Source organism: Cervus canadensis, chromosome 1 (genome assembly GCF_019320065.1).
Source record: "Cervus canadensis isolate Bull #8, Minnesota chromosome 1, ASM1932006v1, whole genome shotgun sequence".
Lineage (NCBI taxonomy): Eukaryota > Metazoa > Chordata > Mammalia > Artiodactyla > Cervidae > Cervus > Cervus canadensis.
The window spans coordinates 89,954,919-89,971,000 of NC_057386.1; the positions used below are offsets into that span (position 1 = coordinate 89,954,919).

Genomic DNA, 16,082 nt, shown 5'->3' on the forward strand with positions numbered 1-16,082 from the left:
AGTGGCTAGATCACTGCAGTATCTTCCAGCTAATTTATGCAAGTCCCCTCTTGTCCTGTTCCCATGCACTTTCCAGAGTGTAGCCCAAAGGATCTTTAATATCACTGAATATCTAATTTTGATACTCCTATGATTAACTTTCAGGTATTTTTCAGTAATTGTGGTACTCCTGTGATTAACTTCTCACTGTTCCAAGAATGAGATCAAGATTGCCACATGGTCTAGAAGACCTGTCATTCTCCAACTTCATCTTTGATTTGTGATATCAGTCCTCAATGTTGTGGGTTCTATGATCCTGACAATCTATTTTTCCCCCTTCCATTCTCATCGGTATAAATTAACTTTTCATTCCCTCCCATCCTCATTTTCATGTCAGTTTCCAGAGAAGTCTCCCTTTCTCTATTTTTGGCAATCTCTTAGAATTTTATGTTCTTCCTTACATCATTTATCCTAGGTTAAAATAATATATTTCCTTGTGTAATGATTTCATTGATGTTTGTCTCCCTTATAGGACCATGCATTCTATGGAAAGAGTCCACCATTGTAGTTCATGCCAAGTACCTACAGGGCTCTGTAAATATCTGTTGTGTGAATGCACAAATGGATGAGTAAATGAATGAATGTACAAATAAATGTTTAGTGCACAAGGAAAGGATCAAAACAGCCTGGACTGAATTATGAACTTGGTAGAAAATGGCTAAAGAAAGTTACAACCAATAATTTATTACTAACCTTCTAAAGATATTTATGATGGTCTTGAAAAGTAAAAGTGAACGTGTCAGTCACTCAGTCATATCCAACTCTGCAACCCCATGGACTGTAGCCCGCCAGGTTCCTCTGTCCATGGAATTCTCCAGGTGAGAATGCTGGAGTGGGTTTTCATTCCCTTCTCCAGGGAGTATTCCTAAAGGATGTTATCAGGCATCTAGCTACTTTTATAGGAACAATTTTACCTTTCTTTTGGGCCTCCACTCAGCACAAGCATTTACCTGTTTGAGCATCTCGATGAGCTTGATTGGGAGGAATTCCTCCAAGAGATATAGTGAGCACGTCCAGGCCACCAAAATCCTGAGTAGGGTGAATGATGTCTCTGTTATGAATTCTGTCAACGGACAACACTGTGGCTGTTCCATTTTTCCCAATTAGGAAAGTATGCCAGTGGCCATCAGCAACATAGACTTCAGGAATATTTCTCTCCACCTTGCCCGCAATTCCAGCATCCGATGTAAAATGTACTTTGCCATTCTTAATCTGTAAAATACATTAAAAATAATGTAGAATTAAACTATGATATGCTTGAACAAAAGCAGGAGTATAAAGAAACTAAGACACTGCTCAACTTAAAGAAGAGAGAATACTTGAGGAAAATGCTTCTGTGAAAGTATATTTACTTATATTGCCTTTACAATTTTAAGTAACATATACCTTCACATTTAATAGGTTCACATTTAATAGTTTTCAAGGTATTATTATATTTATAACTAGTTTTTCAAGATGTATATATTCATTTTCCAGAACACAAGCGAGATAGTAATAGGGTAAATACTCCCCTTAGGATAGATAAATCACATCTATTTATGATTACTTATATTTTAATGGCAATTGCAAGTTAAAAAACTTGTTTAGTAAATGGCCTACAGCTATGAAAAAATATTAAAACTATATCCAAAAAGAGAAATCAGTGCTTAATTAAAAATGAAGCTTAGTTGGAAAAGTAAAAAACATAAATACATTGTTTTACCTGTCATCTATTACACAGTGGAATTTTATTTTTTAAAAAATCATGCTTAATAATGAGGTGTCTGGGCAAGTCTTTATTTTGGCTGTCTTTTAATATTTATCTAAGGGATATTTGGTTTCTTTTACTTTGCCCACTAGAACATCGGGTAACAGGAAGCTCCTACTCCAGTTTCCAGCTCGCAGGTCTCCAGTTTTCTAAGTAGACACTTAGAAAATGAAATAATTTATAAGCAGGATGAAAAGAGCATAATCCCGACACTACTGCCAGGGGATAAAGTGGCACTGAGAATCAAATGACGGGAATGAAAGGATGGATCCGTTTATTTTGTCCCTCAGATCAACTGCTATTTCTACATGCAACAAACACATCTGGTAGAACTAAAAATGAATTCATTTTTACTTTGTGGAAAATATGCCTAACACATTTACATACGTTATTCATAATGTAATATTCTATTAAAGCTGTTTCCAGATAATAATATATTCCAGTACTGAACCCAGGACAAAAAAAAAGAAAATTGTGGTTAAATGACAGTAATGTCATCAAATGGACAAAATCTCATGAAACACACAGGAATTATAGTAATTCATCTTAGGTTCTAGCCAGGGTCCTTTTTGGAAAGAAGCTTTCCAAAGCTTCATGTTTCTCTCCTAATTGATCACACCCTGTCATACTTTCATTTGACCAATTTCTGATGAAAAAGTCCATGGAACACACTATGTGTGGAGTAGGATGAAAAAGAATCTATGTTTCCATTACAACAGTCTTCATATTCTACCTCTCCCCAATAATACTCTACCTAACTCTTCTATCCACCCTAGTCGTCAAAATATCATGTACATTTTTTGCTTGGTTTTACTTATTCATAGATTGACTTGCTCATTTATTTATTTATTTTTGACTCTAAAGAGCTTGGAATCATCCCAAGTCTGTACGGCATACCTGGCCTTACTTCAAAACAAAAACAAACCAACTAAATACCCAAACCAAAATGATTTGGACTAGATACAAAGTCCATCGCCTTGCATTATTGCATTTCCAAATAAGGAGATAAACCAAGTGAGGGGAAAGAAGAGAGCTATGTGAAACACTTTAAATACAGTGTAAAACCCATGATACATAAGAATGCTTTTCTTTTGTTTTTCTCTCTGAATTTTTCTCTCCTTAGTTTCTTTCTTTTTTATTTTTTTAATCTGAATAAAGAAAGAAAGAGAGATAGAAAGCAACTGTCAGAAACTGAGCCAAAAAAGAAAGAAGAAAACCAGGACCCGTGGTCACTGATAAGCTAATTGATAAGTAACAGTACATTCTAACTAGTTTCCTCGCCCGGATAAGCAGATCGTATTCCTGTCATCCAAGTAACTTGCCTGCTTACAACAGTTACTCTGTTCCTGTCTGTTCAGTTCTCTTTAATCACTGTTTTTTGGTTTTTTTTTTTTTTTTAATCTATTTACTCTACCTGCCAAACCCCCTAATCTCTGAAAAGCTACCTTTCAAAATTTTCATACAAAGGAAATGTGAATGGCCTGCATTAGTCATTATTTTGATTCAATTTCCCTTCAGGAAGAAAAGAAATCTCCAAGTGCTTGCTACCAACGTAACAAAATCTGGAGAGGCTGCATGCTGCTGTTCTGTTGGAAATGCAAGATTTTTATGGTGGCAAAAACGGATCCTGACATTCAGCTTCTTCCTTGAGGAAGGAAAATATTCTGTCTCTGATTTCTCCAAGCACATTGTTTTTGTATCTCTTGGCTTAAAGAGATAACATACAGAAATATTTCATATGTCATTTAAATGGCACGAGGACTTGGAAGAAGTTGAACAGATAATGCACAGACCTCAATGTCAAAGCCTCTCCATGCATATAAAAACGTTTCTTGTAAGAATATGCCGGTCTCCTGCTTTCTTTCCTTCGATACACTTTTCAATGAAAACTATAAGCACCAAATAATGTTACACAATGACTTAGGTGTTTTGTTTTGCAGTTACTCTATTACTTCCGGAACTGGGCTCTTTGTTTCAATAATGGAGGTAAAATTATAACTTCAAGTTATTCTCCAACTGGATTTGGGCAGAGTTTCTGAGTCTCAGCAGCACTGACATTCAGACTGGATGGTTCTTTCTTACAGGGTATTGTGCTGTGTGCTGAAGGATATTTAGCAGCATATTTGACTTCCAAACACTAGATGCCCGTAGTTGCGCCCCTCTCTCCTGCCCCCAACAACCATGACAATAAAAAATGTTTCTAGGCTTTGCCAAATCAAAATCACCCCCAGTTGGGAATGGCTAGACCAGGGAGATTATGAGACTCTTAGAAACATTTCTTTTTGTATTAAATATTTAAAGGTATATACAGACTTCCCTGGTGGCAGTAAAAAAAAAATGTGCCTGACAATGCAGGACACACGGGTTCGATCCCTAGCTCGGGAAGATCCCCCGGAGAAGGAAATGACAACCCACTCCAGCATTCTTGCCTGGAAAATCCCATGGACAGAGGAGCCTGGTGGGCTACAGTCCATGGGGTTGCAAAATAGTCAGATATGACTTAGCGACTAAATAAGAGGCCACGTACCGACCAGAGTTCTCTTGGATGGAGAGAAATCTTGAGAATAAAGAGGCTGAAGTTTAGAGGTGAATGTCTGTTTTTATTTTTAGCATTGTATGTGAATTAAACCTACTAATCTTCTAAGTATATTGCTTCTTTCTTTTGTAAATTAAGCTTTTAGTAATTTTCAAAATATTGATATATAAGTGGAAATAATTCAGGAAATATGGGTTTGTTTTCTTAAGAATTTATTAATATAAATCCTAATAATTCTGCTGGTAATATAAAAATTATGAGCAGAATTATAATATACTGAATATATATATATAACTCATTTATAGCTGAGGAAAAAAATATGTGTAAAAAGCCTAATGATAAATCAACATGAAATATAATGTTGCAGAAATATTTATTTAGAAATTATTTGGAAAAAAAAAAGAAATTATTTGGAGAAGCTAACTGAAATTTTACTTACAATAAATTCCAAAGATATTTAATTTCACAGGCATTACATGGATAGTGAATCAAATATAAATATGTTCCAGAATAAAGGCAGAAAATTTCAAAAAAAAATTTTATTCTTGTCCTGCCAATTAATATATACATATAAGTGTTTGGAATAATTCTTGGAAAAAAAGTATTTTTTCCATTTCAAAGACATATCTTTTGGTTTTACTTTGTTTTAAAGTAGGGTTAAAAACAATATGAATTTTTTTGTCTGGCAAAGTAGATTGCAACAAATTCTTTCTTTGCTGGCCTACCCAGCAGTGGTCTCTATTCTAAACAAAAGTGTTTAGAAACCAAACCATTCAGATCTTTGTTACTCTGGCCAATGCCTGAGGAATAGTTAAGATAGATGATATTGGAATAGTGCCCAGCATTAGTCGGAACTCTAATGGGCTGTAAAGAAAAGGATAGAAATTATGGGAGAAGTGATTTAAACCATGACACAGCAGGCGGTGTAATCAAATGAAGTCACCATTAGCTTTTATCTTACCTTCACAGTAGTGTAATTGCTGCTTTCTTGGATATGGATTAAAATGCCATTCTCGCTTCTTGTCCTGAATTTTACTTCCAGACTGTTCACACCAAAAGGCTCCAACATGGCACCTCGGATGCTCTGCCTCAACAAATATTCCCGCTTCTCATTCTGACTCATGTGGTAGTCCAAGCGCCCTTTGCCTTCTAATGATAAGGCTGTGTCCGGGGTAATAGCTGAAAGACAACAAAGAAAGATAAACACGAATGCATCCAATAGGCATTTCTTAGAGTTTCTTTGGTGACAAAAATTTATAAAAAAGAACAATGAAATTATTAAGGATTTGGAATCAGTGTCCCCTAATCCTCCTCTGAAAAAATTATTGCCACTTGAGAATTATTGTGTGAGTTGATTTCAAATGCTTAAATCTATGTTGGAACCATGAAATGTAAAACATTTTGTGACACTTATTCATTTGCAAAATATTCATTAAAATATTTCATACATGCTATATACATTATGAATACCTGGAGAGATAGCTACATTTTAAAAATATACAGTTGAAAAATTTAATTATAAGTTTCACTGTGTTTCTAAAATAAATAATCTTTAAAGTCTCTAACATGGAAAATTTGAACAAAGAAGGGTACAAACATTCATATTTGCAACTAACTTTATTAGTACTAATAATTACATAGATTTAATTTGCGACCATGTATGATTATCATATATATTATATTTATAATCTAATAAATGTTCACACTTCTGAAGTACATAAGTGTGTTATAGCTAACAAATCTAAAGAACATGAAGAAAATGAGCTCAAAAAGATTTCAACAGTGAATGGTACATTTTAAGAAGGTAAACTATGTAGTATGAATTATACTTCAATTTTTTAAAAAGAACCACAGGCTTTTCTCACGTGAGTGGCATTTTATTTTCCAAAAATAATTAGATTACTACTTACTAAATACTCATTACTTTAAAAAAAATCATGTGAAAATGCACTTTTTCTGTGTTTTGATTTTATCCTAAATAAACACAATCATACCTCTGCTAAGGTCTTTTTGATTATAGTATATACTTAATCATGGGTTTCCCTGGTGGTTCAGAGGGTAAAGTGTCTTCCTGCAATGCAGGAGACCTGGGTTTGATCCCTGGGTTGGGAAGATCCCCTGGAGAAGGAAATGGCAACCCACTCCAGTATTCTTGCCTGGAGAACCCAATGGACAGAGGAGCCTGGTAGGCTACAGTCCATGGGGTCGCAAAGAGTCGGACATGACTGAGCGATTTCACTTCACTTCACTTATACTTAATCATAAATTTCTATTCATTCTCATAGCAGAATCAAATGACTACTTGAAAAGTGGTCAGGTAGGTGCAATGATTTAGGTAGTAACCACTTATCTGACAACAAAGCAATTCTATTAAAAAGATTCCATTAGAGTTGGTCATATACAGCCTGAAATTAGAGAATGCCATTCTTTAATGAACTCTTGAATGTCATTAATATCTTATTAATAATATTAGGATTTAGAAACAAATAACTAATAAAAGAATTTTAAAAGTAATATTTGAAACCAATTTCATTAATTGCAATTTAAAATTTAATTATCACCTTTAACTATAATAGATTTTATTGCCATTATATGTTTTGAACTCAGTGTTCAGCAATTCAGTACTTTTACTTTTCAACCAAACACAACATGTTCACCAGAGAAATATCCCATAAAGGTAGATAATATTAAACCAAAACCTGAATATAGCTCTGGTCTTGTACATTTCCAAGCATTCCTATAGGTAAAACAAAAATAACTAAATGATACATTTATAAAATGAAAACTAAGGACATATTTAGTAAATATTTCTAAAAGGATTTCACTCTCCCTTGGGTTGAGAACATGAATTAAAACATGTCACTGTATTTTACCAATTATTCCCCATTTAATATTTTCAATAGTATCAAAACATAATTCTTTGAATTCAATTGCATATTTAGGTACATATATTTATACTTTTCAAGGTTATTAGAATTTCCAGTGGAAGATGAAATAGCTTGCATACATTTTTCACAGTATTTCCCGGTCAGTCCTTCCCTGCAATGACACTGCTGCCATGACCAGTAATCTGTACACGTACCACCGTGTTGACAGGGACTGTGAATACAAGCGCCTTCTAGTCTGGGGCATCTAAAATAAAATCAGAATAAAGACATGTAGAGCACAAAGCCGGCAGGGGGAGAAATTGGATAAAATTAGATATAAACTTTTATTAACTTGTTTAGTCTTCATGAACTCAATGCTTTGAAACTTAGGTTGCAACTATATTTGGAGCATCGAATCAAACTAAAAGTTGCCTTGTAACATACGCCCTGCCTCATTCATAAAAGACAAGATTAAGCAAAACATCTTCAACAGCAAAGAAAGAGGTGATAATTTCTTCTTTAAATTAATTCTTAATTGAGCAAAACTTCCTGGCCAAATACACACTTCGGTTCATGTGCTTTCAGGGTTACATGTTTCTTTGAGTACCCAGCTCCTCCATTAAATGACTCATGCAACTAATCTTGACTGAATGGCTACTGCATGTCAAACATGGTTCTAAGCATGGAGATAAAATGATGGAAAAAATCCATGTGTTCATGGAATGCTTTTTTTTTTCCCTTGTAGGGGAGGCAGATAAAAAACTTTAGATAAATGTGTAGTATGTTTAGAAAGAAGGAAGTTCTGTGGGAAAATGAAGGTAGAGAAGGACTGGGAGTATTTTGGGGATGTTCCTGGATCTCTAGGTTAGAGGTTAGACAGTGAAGGAAGGATTTGTCTTCATGAAGTCCTAAATAAAGTGAGAGAGCAAAGTATATCTGGTCAAAGATCATTCCAGGCAGAGGAAAGAGCCAGTGAGAGAATCCTGAAGTGAAACTGTCCTTGGCATGTTTGAGGGACACCAAATGGCTAAATATAGTCAGAGCAGCAATGTGAACAAGGAGAAGAGGTAGATAATGGTAAGGAGGATAAGATATGAAAAGAACTGTGTCAGAAATGGCTGGGACATGACCTGAGGACTACCCTGTCTGCTGTCCATGCTGGACCTTTGCTGAACACTCCACTAAAACTGCTGAATAGTTGCTGAGTTGCAAAAAGGAAAGAATAATGCTGAGAACCAGACTTTCCCTGCATTAAAGAAAATACACTTTCCCCTAGTAACAAATGAGGTGTGCTCCAGAATTCAATCATACATGTAGAATAATTTTACCCTCCAGTCCAAAGTATTGATAAGCAACTTGTGTAAGCCTGCATTAATTTCCCTCTTTCTCCTACTAAACAAAAAAATAAACAAACAAAATGCTTGTTCATCTTCTTTCCAGTGGAACATTACTTTGGGTTCCTCTGGAATCTGTGACCCTTAAATTGCAATCTGAAGATCCCAAATAAACTGCCTTTACACCTCTTTACATTCCAGGTCCTTTTGGTTGACAAAGGAGAGGTCTGTCTTATAAGTCAGGGTAAGAACTGATTTCTGTTTTAATTTTCTTTAATTTTTTTTTGTTTGTTTTATATTGGAGTAGAGTTGATTGACAATGTTGTATTAGTTTCAGGTATATAGCAAACTGATTCAGTGATATACATATTTCTATTCCTTTTCAGATTATCATAGAGTGTTGAGCAGAATTCCCCATGCTGTCCAATAGGTCCTTGTTGGTTATCTATTTTAAATATAGCAGATTGACATTACTTCTGTTTTTTAAGCATCATTCTGTTTGCTGGTGGATTGACATACCACATTTTGTCAGAAAGAGAGGAGTCAAAGGTGGTCTAGAAATTGTGGTTGACCAAGTGCGTGGACTGAGTTATTATTATCTGAGATGAGACAAAATACAAGGAGTGGGTTTGGGAGGAGTCAGGAAGGAAGGTCAGAAGTTCAGTTTTAAAATTAAGTTTGAAAGACTTGTTAGAAATACACCCTGGATACTGTGTATGCTGTCAGATATGAGGGTAAAGTTCAGAGGAGAGGTCAGGTTTAAGATACACATTTCAGAGTTACCAGCTTTAGAGACAGTACTTAAAACCAAGAACTATATAAAATGACTTAAAAATTTTTTTAATGACTACAAGAATGAATACAGATACAAAACAGAAGAAGTTAAGATGAGAAAAATGAGAGTAGAAAACCAACTGTGTACCATGTGCTGGTGGACAAACTAATAGAGTTGTTCTCAGTGTTGCTGAAGTTCAATAAGAGGAGAATTGACCATTGATTTTAGCAACACAGCGGTTATGGGTCACTTTGACAAAGATAGAAAAATGGAAAATGGGATAACAAAGTTTTTTAAAACTATGAAGTGGAAGAAATAGTAGCCTAAATTGAAATAAGAAAAACACTGTTTAGAAAGCTGGATTGCTATTTTAAGAAAGTTTGGGGAGATGAAGTCTATGGTGTAAAAGGGGGGTTGGTCTTTCCAGAATTAGGAGCAATTCATTCAGCAATAGGTTACAGGGTGGACTACAGGCTGCATGGGCAGCTGTGGAGAAATGAGCTTTGGGAAATTTTGCTCTTATCCACCTCAATTTTCTAAGCAAGTTAGGAAGCAAACTCATTAGCTGGGAAAACAATGCAAGAGATAATGTCTGAGGTTTGTGTAAAGAAGAGGCATGATATAACTACTGAAGAAGGGGAAAGTAACCAAATTAGGGGAATATAACATATTGCCAGGCATTAACTTTGGCTACACTAGAGTCTAGTAAGCAGGAATTTAAAGAGAATAAGAACTTCTCAAGAGCAGGGATCTGCCTTGTCCCTTTATTTGAGTCTAGAGCCAGACCAAGGGAATAGTATATTTAAATGTAAAACTATTTAATCTCTAATCGATTTTGTACACATTATTACTAACCCTTATATATTACTATGTGCCAGATTCCTTTTTATGTGATTTACTTACTTAACTCATACTTTTCACAACTATGTAAAGTATATACATGCATACATGCACATATCCATATATTTTCCCACAATCTCACAGCTATAAGGAAATACTTAACATTCAAAACAGCATAAAACACATGGTATTTTTGGAGCTTTGAGCACAATAATTTCATCTTTTGATGCTCAATTATCATACACTTTTGGTATTTACAGTTTTCTTTACAATAGTAAGAAATGAGGTTGCCATACTGATCTAGGATTCCTTGCGCTGCCAAAGCTTGGCTGGGTTCCAGAGGCCTTCCATTGACTGCAAACTCCATTATACACCCAACAAAATCATGACTTTCTACGTGTCCTCTCCTCTGAAGGATTGGTTCTAGTGATCTAATACCACCAACTGTGACTCGATTGGGCTGAACGTCCAGAGTCCTACATAAGAAAGGAAGGATATGTGATTGGCAGAACATTGTAACTCAGTTAGACTTCAATCAAAAATAAGAAAGGAAAGATATGTATATTAGTATCAATACAGTAGATTCCTGTAGAATATTTAGTTTAAGAAAAAATGACTAACTTTTCCTGGCATGTATTAAAACACAGTACATATCAATGGAAAATGTTACTTAGGGATGCATGTTTTCTAAACAGATACCTACAGGATTGTTAGATTTTTCAGAATACAGAAAATTGCAAAACTAGTGGAAATAATATTTTCAGTTAGTCAAATGAGATGTATACAACAATGTTAAGTTTTTGAAATGGCACATACTATCAGAAAGAAAATAAAATGCAGTAGAAGTGACAACTCTAATATTAATGTCAGATTACATTTTTCCTTCACTATGGACATAATAAGGAATCAAGTAAGTCAGTTAAAACAAATGGATGATGTATCACTATTTCTTTTTCTCTCTCTGTAACTATTTCTATAAAAATCCCTTATGTTTTAGGTGAGGTAAGATTGTCTTTCACCTTCAGGCACTATTGAAAAATATCTGTCAATCATTGTCACATACAACTTTCAAAAATACATTTAAAAGAGGATGGGATTCTTATCCTAACCTTCTTGCAGTACCCCGGTCACATGCAACTATTTCATGGAGCTTCTGAAAGAGGATAGGCTATGTTAAGCTTTCCTCTCTCTAGCTTTATCCTCATCTGTACCACTTCATTTTTATACTGTTTTTATACATTTTGTAGACTAATTATTAACTTCTTCTTGTTTAGTATTAAAATCCCTTTAGAGAGGACAAAATATCTTCAACTTTTATATAATACTTAGCATAATAAAATTATTTTAAAGTATAATTTCACTTTGAATTTTAATTAATAAAAAGATCAAACTAATAATTCTACTTACCAGTCATCTGAAACTGCCACATTACTAACAGTGCAGTATCCTGCTTCTTGGTTCTCAGAACAAGAGTCCACAGTTAAAGAAGCTGCCTATAAAGCAAGAGAAGAAATGGTCAGTATGAACTCTATCGTCCCTGTTGTTCTTTTCAGCTAACACTACCCAGGACTTGTTTCTGCATGGACATGATCTTTAAATTGAAATAAAATTTTGATATATTGGGTGACCAGAAAGTTCATTTGGATTTTTCCATAATATCTTATGGAAAAATCCAAATGAACTTTCTGAGTAACCCAATAGTATATTATAATACAGCTTGTTTTTACGTAGACATGCTTTTTAAATTGAATTAAAATTTTGATGCATTGAGTTGGCCAGAAAGTTCATTTGTTTCTTCCATAACAACTTACGGAAAAATTCAAGCAATCTTTCTGAGCCACCCAATAGTATAACACAATTATAATTCAAATGAGGCATTGGCAATATGAACTGTGGCCTGCCAGGCTCCTCTGTCTATGGAATTCTCCATAGAGAATTCTCCATAGAGAAAGAATACTGGAGTGGGTAGGCATTCCCTTCTCCAGGGGATCTTCCCAACCCAGGGATCGAACCCAGGTCTCCAGTATTGCAGGCAGATTCTTTACTGTTTGAGCCACCAGGAAAGCCCACAATTATAATACATGATCCAATTAGGGGTACACATTTCCTTTATGTACCTAAAGGTAAAACTGTGAAACTATTACATGTAAGAAATAGGAAAGTGCTTTAAAAATTCTTCTCCAGCACCCTTGTTTTATAGATGAAATTAAAAAAATGTCATTAGCTCTTAGGATATCATACGTTAGGTGTGAGACAGCTTCTTGGGATTACAATCTTAAGAAAAATGCTTATCCTACTATCTACCTGTTCCAAAAAACAAACAAAAAAAAACCAGATGTCTAATTTTTAAAAAGTTTATTTCCAATAATATTTCAGTCATATTCACAAAAAGATTTTGAAAGTATAATATAAATACTACTACTGCAACCTATGAAGACTGTAATACTTATAATAAAGTTTGAGATGATTTAAACAAGTCATATAGATGCTCTTTTCATTTTTAAGAATCATTCTATACAAATGGCATATTATAGCATATTTATCTATAGTGTGAATGCATTATTATATATTATTATACAGTAGTAACTCACCAATATCATTTAAATCACAACTTATAGTAATCATTTTTGTATCTTAAGAGATGCACATTCCCCTGAGAAAAAAAACCTTCTGTTCAGTATGACATATTAATACTCCATTTGATCAAGAAACAAAGTCATCAAGTCATGGTCATCAGGCTCAAGAATATGATGGAATTCAGGGCTCTCCATATTGCGCAGTGGCCAGGGGGATGACAGTGATAAGCTTGTTGCATATCCATGTTACTCTGTGCTCTGCAAAGCTGTTGTGATGCCCCTCCTTTGTTTTCCAAACAGCAGTGAAATTCTGCAAAACTTCGCATATTTTCACTGGTGAAATTTTAAAATTGATATTCAGAGTGTGGTATTTCACAGCATGGCTAGTAAATCATAAGAGGCCTAATCCCAAATCCAGAAACACAGAAGGACTGATGGTTTCTATTAACGCAGAAAACCAAAGACTCTACCTAAATTTACTGGAATACCATAGGACAAGACTAATCCAACTTTCTCCACTTTTAGAGAAGAAAAATAAATACTATGAAAGCATTTATAAGAAGGATTGTCATTTGAGGTAAATTTTAATTAAAGCAAAGCAAAAGGAGGAAACATAAAACAGGGTGGTTAAGCAAGTTAACTAACATTACTTTTGACCTAAATGTAAAAGAATCGGGTTTCCTGTCTTTCATTATATATGGAAATGATTTGTTTCTTGAATGTCACATTTTTATCAATATTGCATATGATTTTGTGAGACTGACGATAAAAATATATATTTAGGTGGGATTTGTAAAAGTAGATCTTAAATACTTTACATTTCAGAAATAATAAATAGGGCTGATTTATACTTACTGTGCATCAAATATCACTGGCTAAACTATTTAAAATTTTTCCTATAAGTTAATTACTGTAACTGATTATAAACTTCATACAGTAAACTCTCATAAGCTGTGTAAATTTCTTTCTTGTCACCTTCTCAAAGAAATTATTAATACTATCAATTTTAGGAAACATTTACATTCTCAATTTTATGTCGACTTTCATGCCTTTTTTAGTTAACTATTTTAATTGTTAATTTTTCCAGTGATCTATGAAACTGAGTGACATTCAATCTCAGAAGAGGTATTAGGTTTTTATAATACAATATATGCTTATGTTGACTATTAATTTAAGCACAATTCCTTTCAATTTATTTCTAAAACAAAATGGTAACACATCTCTCTCTATGTATACTACGTAAAGTACCCATCCATTCTAGAGATTCCTAAACTTATCATAAGCTAGAGAGTCACAAGGACTTTTATGAATGCTTTAATTAGGAAAACTTGCATATGGCATCATATTTTCAGTAATGTTAATACTTAACATATTTTTCTTATTTTCTAAAAGCTTGGTGATACAACTGAAAGGAAAAATACTTGAGGGAGAGTTTTATTTGAATAAAAGCTCATTCAATTTCATCTTCAGAGTTAAATGCACCTTCTCTTTTACTGTTGAATTTTTCTACCAGTGCTGCTGTAAATTGAGATGTTTTTATCCTGTCTTTGCAATGATTCAGATCTGAGAAGTTAATGATTTTGCCAGTTTCCAAAAAAATCCTTTTGAACCATAGAAAGCGACAGATTCAAAATCCAGTAGGGCCTTGCTTTGGATGTATTCCGAAATAGGGGGAATTTTTTCCTCTGACTGAAGAAATTATGACAAGGGGTTTCCCCCAACTAAAACCTGATGACTGGTGAGCCATTACAAATGAACTGAAATAGCTTTCCTCTCTTTCAGTTGGGTACATCTCATGGTGCCTCTTTCTTCGTCCTCCCTCTTGCTTTCAAGTCCTTCTTTGATAAAATCAAAAGAATGCTCATGAAGTTTAAGGGGACCTTGGAGGTCATCAGGTAAAATCCTCTATTCTACACAAGAGCCCATGGACAACAGCTTAGCAATATGGATACCTTATCTATGCTTGGAGGGTTGTGATCTACTAAACCCCATTAGCTTTAACACTCAGTGCTAGAAAATCATTATGGCTAATATAAGCACCAGTCTATGTATATCACCAGTCTCCATGTTTGTTCTAATTCTGTCAGATTCAATATGACTGGGTACATCAATAATCAGGGACACTGCCATTTTCTAAATCCCTGTTACCATGGAGATTTTTCTCTAAGCGAATATGTACAATTGAACTTAATTTGCACCACAATTCATGCTTTAACATTCCAAGTTTCCAGCCTGGTTGACTGAATATACAACAATAAAGCAAATTTTAATGCGGAGTGAGTATCTTACCATTCCTGCTCTCCGGGCAATCACAGTGTGAAAATGTCCATCTGACACCTTCTTCATGGTGGTGAGTTTATAGGTACCACTGCCTAAGTTATAAGAGAATCTTAACCTTTCTTCAGCAATTTCAAGGGCCAGAAACTCAGCCCGATCCCCTGTCTGGTTGTCATAGTTGTAAAGCAATAAAGCATGACTTTTAATAGTTGCAAATTTGACATAAATATAGTTGTTATTGGGATCCAAGCTGGGGAATTCCATGTATGATAACTCCTCAAATCCATAACTATTCAATTCGCAGTGCTTTCCAAAGACACCTGTAGATGGGAAAATTAACATATTGACATCACATTCAATAAAGTTTTATTATATGACTTTGATTAAAATGTTTTAAAGTTACAATAATAAGTCATACTTTTAACAAATTTTTATTACTCTCCAAAGAATAATGTCTAAATTTAATTGAAATAGAAGTAAAAAAGATCTCAAAAGCATATAAGAAGCGATAAACTGGTAAAATTGTTTTCTTTGGCCAATTAGGAAATACATCCTAATTAATCTAACTATGCATTATTTTTTAAAAATAGAATTAGTGGAATGGAGTACGTCTGAAGAGGTTTCTTTCCTGGAAAACGTTCAAAGTGATTTTGTCAACCTTTTTAAAGTTCACAATGCTGTCATTTTCAACCCAGTTACTTCCTTCATAATATACAATTCTTGAAAACAATTTTAATTCAACTAAGGATTGTAAATTTGTTTTTGACTAAAAACAACATTAGTTCCTGCACTTGTGGTATTTTTGAGTCACAAAATTAAGAAAAGGAATCATTGCTTTCAGGGATGAAAATAACTGTCGAAGTTTTTATCTCTATCTCTCTCTCCTCTTTTTTTTTTTTTTTTAATACCCTCTTTGGGTATGATTTACAGCAGCTACTTTGAAATAGCTTTCTGTTTTTCTGAAATTCAGCATTCCCACTTGTTTGTGCTGGTTCTTTTTCAAACTTGAAAAATGAGTTTTATTGATGTTACAATGCTATGCCAAAATTCTTTTCCCACAAATATTAGTAGACTGTAGCAAATGATCGGAA

The 16,082-nt window shown here is 34.1% G+C and overlaps 1 protein-coding gene and 1 long non-coding RNA gene across 3 annotated transcripts in view; one reads left to right on the plus strand and one right to left on the minus strand.

Moving 5' to 3' along the window:
- LOC122452997 overlaps window positions 1–3,417 on the plus strand; it is a 139,692-nt gene extending 136,275 nt beyond the window's left edge. For both annotated transcript variants that reach the window (XR_006272900.1, XR_006272899.1), the window contains exon 3: window positions 3,305–3,417. This is a non-coding gene — a long non-coding RNA (uncharacterized LOC122452997). The remainder of the gene's footprint in view (window positions 1–3,304) is intronic.
- FAT4 (FAT atypical cadherin 4) overlaps window positions 1–16,082 on the minus strand; it is a 174,986-nt gene that overhangs the window by 7,123 nt on the left and 151,781 nt on the right. Inside the window, exons 11-16 of the mRNA XM_043486767.1 lie at window positions 15,004–15,311; window positions 11,546–11,631; window positions 10,435–10,614; window positions 7,330–7,454; window positions 5,284–5,501; window positions 990–1,251 (exon numbers count right to left, since the gene is read on the minus strand). Of these exons, the coding sequence (XP_043342702.1) occupies window positions 990–1,251; window positions 5,284–5,501; window positions 7,330–7,454; window positions 10,435–10,614; window positions 11,546–11,631; window positions 15,004–15,311 (1,179 nt within the window). The remainder of the gene's footprint in view (window positions 1–989; window positions 1,252–5,283; window positions 5,502–7,329; window positions 7,455–10,434; window positions 10,615–11,545; window positions 11,632–15,003; window positions 15,312–16,082) is intronic.